Source organism: Daucus carota, chromosome 4 (genome assembly GCF_001625215.2).
Source record: "Daucus carota subsp. sativus chromosome 4, DH1 v3.0, whole genome shotgun sequence".
In the NCBI taxonomy this organism is placed as follows: domain Eukaryota; kingdom Viridiplantae; phylum Streptophyta; class Magnoliopsida; order Apiales; family Apiaceae; genus Daucus; species Daucus carota.
The window spans coordinates 21383214-21394050 of NC_030384.2; the positions used below are offsets into that span (position 1 = coordinate 21383214).

The following is a 10837-nucleotide window of genomic DNA, read 5'->3' on the forward strand; positions in this document are numbered from 1 at the left end:
CGTTCTTCCTTTTAGTTTTTCGATATAATATTCTATTTTGATGAAGGAACTTTACATTCAAACTTTGAATTCATTTCCTATTAAGGTTACTATGTGTTTGGGATTTTCATTGATATGCTTTCTCAACATTTAATTCTTGGTATGCTTTTCGAATTTAAGTATTACTATGTTTATATGGATATGTCGTATTGTGTACTTGGTATCCATTTTGCACTACAACAAAACAGGGTATTTACGACGGAAATTAAGCCTAATATCCGTCGTAAGTTCACAATTTACGACGGAATATTTCCGTCGTTTTTGCTCAAGTAGTAAGTTCAAAAAACCGTCACAATTTTCATCTAGCGTCGTAAGTTCATATAGCGTCGCAAGAATTATCGGGCGTCGTAAGTTAATCTGGTGGGGCCCACAATCTCAGCAATTCATTGTTAAACTTACGACGGAAAGGCCGTCGTAAGTTGGCCATTTTACGACGGAAATTTCCGTCGTATATTAATTGTGGGCCCCGTGTTCGTTTTTTGGTTCTATTCTTGCGACGGAAACTTCCGTCGGTAGTTATCTTACGACTGAATTTGTTTAAGAACATCCGTCATAAAGTATCGGGAAATCTAGAACTTACGACTAATATTTCCGTCGTAAGTTTAGATTTAGATTTTGAGGAGCCTACTGTTTTCTATATTTTTGCCATTTTATACCATTCGAGAATGGTACAAGAAACCTGTCCATAAAATATTCAATACCTAAAAGACATTTTAGCTACTATACCAATCAATCCAAGCAAATAATCAAAATCCATAATAACATAGTTTTCATTAACAAAACATCCCAAACACATATTCATACACCAACAAAAGACTAAAACATCCCAAAAACATAGTCATACACAAACATAGGATTAAAACATCCAAAAACAGCCCCACAAATTCAATTACATTCACACAACTTAATATTAACCCTTAATAACCGGACCTCCCCTAGAGACAACAACATATGGATGACTCATGTCACGGTCTTCGGAGTCCGTGCTCTCATTCCCACTTCCGGCTTTATCAACATCATCTTCATCCCCGGTGTCGATAACCTTGCCCTACAATATACACCCAAAAATAATTCAGTAAAAATTGAATAGAATCTCATTTTTATTTCTAGATAGAAACATGCACTGTATGTTTATTTTGTTTTCTTTAATGTACGCCCATGTCTATAATTCAGGGTGTGTTTATTTTTCATGTATTTTGTCTATGCTTACAATTAGCCAACCTTACTTGTCTATTTGAACAGGTGGAATTATAGTTTATAGGCAAGTTTGTGTCCACAACATTTATGAGAATAGGATTTCCCTATTGCATCATTTCTGATATAGTAGTATAATAGCTAACACAAGCTTTTTATTTTACTCTTCAGCTAGTTATAGATGATATGCATAATTAGAATTATTAAGGAAACAATAATTTGCAGTTATATATATATATATATATATATATATATATATATATATATATATATATAATTACTATTAATTCTAAATTTTTACCTTATCAGCTCCAGGTTCGTTTGTTTTATACAAATTGTTCAGTACTTCTACTGCCACTTGGATAATTGCTGCTTGTGTTTCTTTTGCAATTGGATGGTCAGCAGGAAGAGAAGTCTTCTCAGCTTCTACAGCTTCACGTGCTAAAACACGGACCTGCTCTGGTGTGAGAGAGAACTGCTCGGGATTGGCTCGAGCCTGAGTAAGCGTCTCATCAACTACTCTCAGGAACAAGTCATCTTGTATGCGGGTCAATGCAGAGCTTTCTTCCCCTTTCCGGCGTGGTGGTGCACGTCCCTCAGGCCCTGTGATAATTAGATCATTGTATTAACCGATAAGTGTATAAGCTATATATACACATCTAATTAAAAAACCAAAAATAATATGAAAAAGCTAAAACATGTAAAACATAAACTTTAGCATAGACTGCTGTACAGTACAGTACCATACCAGCACAGATATATTTTTCTAAATTACTGCTGATTTTTTAACTTACAATGAAAATGATGATGTTGATTTTTTTTTATTTTTTTTGACGAAAATGATGTTGATGTGTTATTTGCAGGAAAAGTCATCCAGCGAGAACAAAATACTTGAAGAAGACAAGGTCTTAGCCATGACTGCATTGAAATCTTCGGCTTTTACTCATCATTCATGCATGCCTTCTTTCTGAATTTAAGTTTGAGGATATTCTGCTCTCTGACAGAAAGATGATACTGAAGTCTTATTATATGCAAACATGTGACATTCATTAATGATAATGCACAACAACGGTGCTGTTATTGCACCTCTAAGCAGGAAAATTATATCCTTCAGTGACATTGAGCATGAGAACACTTTCGCCTGATAACCAACAAAGTGCTATGACTATCACTTTGATTGATAGTTCATACAATAACATAATTAAGCAAATAACCGAAAATGACTAAAGTTTACTGGAGTGTTTCACTGATATGTCAATGTTCCCGGTATATTTCTATATGCAAAATTAATGCATACCTACTATTGTGTGTCACCTAAAGTATAGGCCAAAACAAGTCTGGATCTTATTTTGGATTACTTACCAGCTGCGTTTGGTTTTTGAAGTAATTAAAAAGTAATTGTTATTATGTGTCCTGAAATATCACAGGTTTATTTAACAATGTAGGTTAAGTATTTACAAAAATCATCATCATCTTCAAGTAGATTCAGTACTCTCTACTTAAACCAATTAACACAAGTGCAACAGGTAGCAAGTAGAATTACAGATATTCAATAATCTTCTAAGAGCATAAGGATCATGGACAGATAATCACATCATCAATTCATATTAATCCCAATCTGTTGTTATACGGTATTATACTATCTCTATTACCTAAGTTAGTTTTAGATCTAACATGAAGTTCTAAAAGTTCTACTAACACAAGGTAGACATTCCATCATAGAACAAACAAATTCCTTAACAAACAATTCAGATTAGATAAGCTAATCTAATTGTACTAGGGAATCTGAAAGTAAGTGTTTTAACAAAGTTATACATGCTAGGATCATAACCCCTAAAACTAAGAGTCGTGTTCCAAAGGAAAGCTTCTAATCTCACCATTGCAAATAATCAAATCCTAAATATTCATACACATGTTAAGAATCTGCTAAAGACACATGCACAAGATTATCATCAATCCTAGTTACCAGAACAGTGATCTAGCATACTAGTTCAACATTATCTATTGTGATGCTATCATGCTTGTGCTTGTGTGTTAAACAATTCTACTCAGAGATTTATAACATGCTTTGAATATAAAGAAATATGTATTGCATAGATAGAAAGAATTCATACCTGAGATGTGCAAAGTGAATCATCTTCAGAGAATGCTTGGATAGCCAGATAACCATAATCATCCTTCTCATTAGCAATTGATCCATCTCACACCTTTCCTAAAATAGCATAAGAACTTGTTGTGATGTTTCTTTGAAAACATCCACTTGAATTTCAGACAAGCCATATCATCCTTGTTTGTCGTGGCTTCAAATATATATAGCAACCATTCTTTGCTAAAGATACCAATCAATATTGTGTGTACTGACCAACTCAGTTTTCAAACAACCTGTCGAACTGAACCCCGAAGAGTCACCACTTGAAACCAATGGATTCCATCTGAATCTGACATGACTAAACCTCTCAGATAGTGTTATGCTAATCCTTGAAGTTATGTCCTCACATTCTTCAAAAGTGTTAACTTTCGTCGACTTGAGCTTCCTCAAATTCAGCAATTACAAACTCTTCTGTTCAATCCTAAGGTTCTGACATAAATGCACGAAACTGATTTGGTGCGGTAGTAACTCGATAATTATATCCTTAAACCTCCACAGTTCTCTGTCTTTGGTTCAGTTGATTCTGGATGGATTTAGCATCGGTACAATTCACTGAGTAATTGTATATCCCTGAATCACTGAGTTAGATTGAAATCCCTTGAAGATTCTTCTGCAAAAACTTCTCTTTTTCCTACTACTAGTGGTGCCATTCAAAGTTGACATTCCGAGCCCTGGAAAGATGCTTCATTGTAGATGTAGCAAATTCCCATCCTGATCTGGTGATCTGATAATCAAGTCGGAGTAATTACTCAGATCAAGGCCTGAAGTACCTTCTTCAAAATCCACTTTTAGTAGTACCAAATTAGTCTTCAATAGAATCTTTTTCGAATCACAATCAGCTTTGTCGAACATAGAAAACTGCTTCTAATAATCCTTTGAGAAATCAATTGGATTGGGTCATCAATGTACTTCCATTACCGGTTCTGAGAATTTGGTATTTGAAAGCCCGGTGTTTGTCTTGTAATCTGTCAGCCTGATCTGTCTCAACTAAATGTCAATCTGATTTGTCTTGGAGTAGAATAATTAAAAAGGTTACGGGACACTTGATTATTTAAACTAAGTTTAAATTATAAAGAAAATAAATTTAAAAATAAGTTTTAAAAGATGAAAGAAAATAAAGTATAAAATAAACTTAGTTAAATCTATAAAGTAAATTTAATTATATTTAAAAAATAAATTCAAATAAATTCATAATAAACTGAATAAGTTTAGAATAAATTTATTTCAAATTTATTTAGTAAATATATTAAAATTTATTAAATAAATTTAATTTTTGAAAATATTCAAGTGTCTCGTCTCCAATTAAATCATAGCTTCCAGAACAAATTAAATTGAACTCTTGAATTTGAACTTATATCCATAATCAGTTAAATCCTCTTAAATTTATATTTTATATTTTAACTTAAATTTAAATCATAAACTATAAAAATTTAAATAATAAATTTATAAAATTTATGATAAACTTAATAAAGTCTAAGAGTAAACTTTACAAGTCTAAAATAAATCTGAACAAATTTATTAAATGAATTTCATAAGGTTTATAAAATAAATTTAAGTAAGTTCATAAAATAAATTTAATTAATTCATAATAAACTCAATTAATAAGTTTAAAATAAATTAAATCAAATTTATAAAATAAACTTATTAAAATTTAAAATATAAATTTATAAGTCCTGGTCCAAAGTTCAGTATCCAACAGATAATCCTTGCTTAGGCCTACGGACAAATTCAGCAACACAAACCGGAAGAACATTTCCCCTAATCAAATATCAAAAGCTAGGTTCTTGATTTTCCGTACGATTAGGATCCTGATTTGTATATCAATCAACCTCGCTCTGATGCCAATTGTTAGGTCCAAAGTATCGTAGAAGGGGGGGTTGAATACGATACTCACTACAATTTAAAATTCTTATGAATCTTGCGGATAAATAAATTGCAGTCCTGTAATGGGTTTCGTGTTCCGTAAAAACCGTCATAATTTTATTTCAAAAATATCTTCGTAATTCTGGGAAATTAACGACGCAACTCATAGAACCGTCGTAAAGTCCGAGTAATTTACGACGGAATTCAAACATCCGTCGTAAATAACCCAGATTTAAAGTTCCAGACTGCAGTTTTTTCCTGCAGTGCCTTAACCATACTCAAATTGCAAACCTTAACTATCTACCTGAAATATATAATCCTAATTTTGACATTAAATACATCATATCAGACTAAAATCAAACCATTTACATGTGTAATGTCAAAATTTGACAAATTGACCACAAATCAATTGTAATTCCATTAAATTAGAAATCTTCCCATAGCATTAAATCTATTCACTGTTTTCACATAAACACATTATATTTGACATCATTAAAATTTGTGAACCTTAAAATTCACTAAAAAATCATAGTTGTGGAAAAACATAATTCAAAGTAGCTTCAATAAGCCGAAATTCCATTTTAATGCGATTAAATTACAAATTTGCCTAGAATGATGAAATCATGACCTTTTTTTTGCACAAGTACATAACATTAGACACTAATAACATGTACAAATGATCAAATCTTAAAAGTCAGATTCATAAATAAAATAGTTCAAATTTACTTAAATTAGCATAAAATCTATTTTAATCCTATTAAATTAGAAGTTCTTCAATTATGATAAGATCATGCAATTTTTTCTCACAAACACATTATATTGGACATCATTAGAATTTGCAAACCTTTAAATTCACTACAAAATCATAGTTGTGGAAAAACATAATTCAAAGTAGCTTAAATGAGCCAAAATTCCATTTAAATACAATTAAATTACAAATTTTCCTATAATGATGAAATCATGACCTTTGTTTACACAAGTACATGACATTAGACACTAATAACATGTACAAATGCTCAAACTTGTTTAAAAGTCAGATTTATAAGTAAAATAGTTCAAATTTACTTAAATTAGCATAAAATCTATTTTAATCCTATTAAATTAGAAATTCTCCAATTATGATAAGATCATGCAATTTTTTCACACAAACATATTATATTGGACATAATTAGAATTTGCAAACCTTCAAATTCATAACAAAATCATAGTTGTGGGAAAACATAATTCAAAGTAGCTTAAATGAGCCGAAATTCCATTTTAATACAATTAAATTGCAAAAGTACATAACATTATTCTTCTCCACTTTCCACTTCAACACTATCATAACCATCACCGTCACTTTCTTCATCTTCATCTTCATCTTCAACTTCATCTTCTTCTTCTTCTTCTTCTTCTTCACCTTCATCTTCATTATGTTGCCCATGCTCTTCTCCTTCTTCCATTTCATATTGTGAGAAGTCAATAAATAATGACCTTGATGAAAAGTCTATTGGTGTGGTATTTGACACTTCCTCTTGAAGGGGTTCCATGTTAGCAAAATTATCTTTTCCACTCAACACTTGAGGTCTACATGTGATGATCGTGTAGATATTACTAGCCGGATTTTTCACACTGGGAGCATAGTACACTTGAGTGGCTTGGCTCGCTAGAATGTAAACATCATTTCCTTTTAGTTTTGAGTTAAGATCAATTAAGAGCACTCCATTTTTGTTTTTCTTTACGCCCCTAATATGATCATACCAGTGGCACTTGAACAAAATCACCTGATTTCCGCCACCGTATGTTAATTTCAGAACTTCTTGTAAAGTTCCATAATAATTGCTTTCACCATCCTCATAACAACTGCCCTTGACAAGTACTCCTGAGCTTGATCTTCCTAGATTGAATGAGTATCCATTGACCTTGCATCTTTTGTAAGAAATTACATAAGAAGTCGGACCTTGAAGTAAATACTGCAATTGTTCATAGTTTTCTTGAACCTGAAATAAAAAAAAGTCCCGTCAAGCACACATATAGCATAATTAAAACCTTACTTCACATAGCTACTGTGCCTTCAATACCTTGCTTCTCAACCATGTTACAAAATTTTCCCTTAACATTCTATCCATATCTGTGTCACTCATCAAAAGTGGACTTTGACTTCGAACCTCATCTTCAAACATACTGAAAAGTTATCATTACATGTTAATTAATGAGAAATAATTAATGTTTCCAATTACAAAATAAAATATTTTAGATGCTTACGTAATATAAGGTGCCACTTCACGCATATTAGTGAGAATGTAATGTGCTGCAACACCCAAGGAATCCAGATCTAAATGGTAACCTTTGTATGCTCCCAAAGGTTCTACTGGATATGTGAATTCCACTAACTTTCCCGGATCTCGTAAACGGTCATCAACTATATTACGCCCTAACATGTTATGCACTGTGTCAACTTCAGACTCAAAGTACATGGAACAAAAATGTGTGAGCTCCTCATATATGTACTTTTCTGCAATGGATCCTTCAACGCGTGCTTTGTTCCCCACCTTTTGTTTCATTCTTCGTTGTAGTCTTTCCATATTATACATCCACCGTGATGGTACAGGGCCACCGAGTCTACACTCCTCAGGCAAATGAACAAGAAGATGCTCCATCGGATCAAAAAAAGCCGGAGGGAATATTGTCTCCATAGTACACATGTTACGAATGACCAAACCTTTCTTTCTTTTTCTACGCTTTTCTAAGAACCCCTTATGCAATCCATAAAAACTGGATTTCCTACTATGCGGTAGTTGCTTAGCTTTAACTTCACCCATACACACATGACAAGCCATCTTTCCATGGGTTGACCACCCACTAACCATACCCAATCCGGGAAAGTCACTGATAGTCCACAACAAAGCTGCTCGCATCATAAAATTAGTCTTCGTAGAAGCATCAAATGTACGTACACCAACCTGCCATGTATTTAAATAATTTATATAATTAAAAGTAAATAAAAAATAATCTATATTTTTAGTTGAAAAATAAGTAGCATCAAATGTGTGTACACTAACCTGCCATAAATCAATCAACTCATCAATCAATGGTCTAAGATAAACATTTAGATTCTTGCCAGGATCATTCGGCCCAGGTACTAGTAGTGTCATGAACATATAAGGATCCTTCATGCACATGGTATGTGGAAGGTTGTATACAAGTAGTACAACTGGCCACACTGAGTATATTGTAGATGTAGCATTACTGTATGGGGGGAATCCATCAGTTGCAAGACCAAGTCTAACATTACGAAAATCTGCTGCAAAATCAGGATACGTCTTGTCAAAGTCTTTCCATTCTTCTCCATCTGCAGGATGACTTAGAACCCCTTCATCCACAGTCCTGTACTTGTGATATTTCATATGCTCCGCAGTGCGGGTAGACATGTACAAACGCTGCAATCGAGGAGTGATTTTAAAGTATCTTAATACCTTCCTCGGAATGGTATTATTCCCCACATGTGTTGCAACTTTGTATCGACTCAAGTTACAAAACTTACAATTTTTCAAATCTTTATCATCACCATAAAACAACATACAATCATTCTCACATGCATGTATTTTTTCATATCCCAAACTCAGCTTTTTAACCATCTTCTTGACAGCATAATAATTGGAAGGGAGCTTATGCCCCACAGGGAACACGTCCCCAAGTAAAAGGAGCAACTCATCGAAGGCTTTATCACTACATTGGTTACGACTCTTCCAATGTAGTAATCTTGAAACAAACTTCAATTGTGTGTACTTGATATTGCCCGGGTATATTGGCTCCCCAACATTGTTCACATTGTCTAAAAATTTAGTTGCTTGCTCGTTCGGGTCCTCGGGAATGTTATTCTCCTCTTCGAAAGCGTCCGGCCCAAAAGCATCCCTCAACATCTCATATTCATCATACACATCTTCGTGATCATTCATTTGTTCATTTCTCGACCCTCTAGATTCGCCATGATAATGCCATATGGTATAACTCTCGAGAAAACCGGTTGCAAATAAGTGGAACTCGACATCGGGAATGAGTTGGTGTAATAGATTTCTACATGTATTGCAAGGACATCTAATAAGAAGGTTCGGATCATCCGATTCTTTAGAATTGCTTCTTGCAAATGCCAAGAAATATTTAACCCCCTCATTATATTCATCCGTAAATCCATAACCACCGGGAATTATTCGTCGAGTGATCCAACTTCTATCATAAGACATCTATATATGCATGAATAAAATCATATCAAATTCAATATGCACATAAACAAAAATAGATACAAACACAAATCAAACACATGTAAATATTAAATGATTCTATCAATGCACATATTATTAAACTATAGAAGAATAAGCAAAGATTTAGCATATACTTACATTGATTCAAGTGTTAATGACCCTTGTTATGTCATATCTTGTATGAAATCACAAGGAGAAGAATGGTGTTTTGATAAGGAAGTGGCAAATTAGAAAGAGGGCAGTAGTGATTATTCAGGACAATTTACGACGGAGAGAACTCATTCCGTCGTAAGTTAATTTAAATATATTATCCTCCAACGGACAAGTCAAAAGTTACTGGTGGTATTAAATGTGGTAGGTGAATTTACGACGGAACGAACACAATCCGTCGTAACTTACAGCACAAAAACGACATCGTTTGAATCAATGTAATATTCTCGATTACTTTTAAATCAAAAAAAATATTTATATATTTGAATTTACGACGGAAGTCTTTGCCGTCGTAAAGTGATACGACGGAAATCACATATCCGTCGCAAGATCAAGCTCTCAATGTATCCGTCGTAAGTTGTCCGTCGCAAATAGCCATGTTTACGACGGAAATCACATATCCGTCGTAAGTTTGAGCGCCCCACAGATCCGTCGTAAGTTATCCGTCGTAAATGACCCATATTCTTGTAGTGTTGATACATTGGTACATAGTTAAATCCATGAACTATGTCATTCTTGCATTAGGTATTGACTCTTCCTACTTATACACCCTACAAGTGTTTATATTGTGGGAAACGAGTGTGTCAATAGTTTGTAATTTACTAATATATTAAGCACGAAGAACTTTTTTATCATTAAAACCCCTTTAGAGCTATTTTTTTCTTCAAGAAAAAACTAATGCTCGGTACATCATAGTAGTTCACAGAGTTGTTTTCAACCTTGAATGGGGTATGAACGGGTGAAGACCATAAAGAATCTAGCATAGGGTTCGCTTGACTTGATAACTTTGCCTAAAATGACTTGATAACTTTGCCTAAAATGACTATAATAAATGAAAAAGCATTAGATTTGTGGATGGATTGGAAAATATTGATAAAGTAGCTCATGAGAACTTGAAATATGCAAATGCCAAGTATAAGCAATGTGCTTTCTAGAATCACCGACCTAGATTCTTAAGAAGGTTATTTCCCAATACAGATCATTTTTTTATAAAAAATTAGAACAAACTATGTGGAATGAACACATTGTCCCCTTAATAATCATGGATATGATAAATTCTCACACCTATTTTTATTGATTTTGATTTTTCTTGTGTTGATTTTTAGTCAAATTTGACCGTAACTAATATGTCACTCAGAGG

General features: G+C 33.3%; 1 protein-coding gene and 1 long non-coding RNA gene across 2 annotated transcripts; both read right to left on the reverse strand.

The window, feature by feature from the left end:
- Positions 1-782: 782 nt before the first annotated feature.
- LOC108208630 (uncharacterized) lies at positions 783-2712 on the reverse strand. Its single transcript, XR_001804358.2, has 2 exons — positions 1535-2712; positions 783-1087 (listed from the first exon to the last, which is right to left on the reverse strand). It is a non-coding gene; the product is annotated as an uncharacterized LOC108208630 (long non-coding RNA).
- Positions 2713-6474: 3762 nt separating this feature from the next.
- Positions 6475-10163, reverse strand: LOC135152248 (uncharacterized). The gene is made up of 5 exons (XM_064092100.1): positions 9625-10163; positions 8287-9468; positions 7490-8187; positions 7306-7408; positions 6475-7224 (listed from the first exon to the last, which is right to left on the reverse strand). The coding sequence occupies exons 2-5, from the start codon at positions 9466-9468 to the stop codon at positions 6535-6537; spliced, it is 2673 nt and encodes an 890-aa protein (XP_063948170.1). The 5' UTR covers positions 9625-10163; the 3' UTR covers positions 6475-6534.
- Positions 10164-10837: the final 674 nt, after the last annotated feature.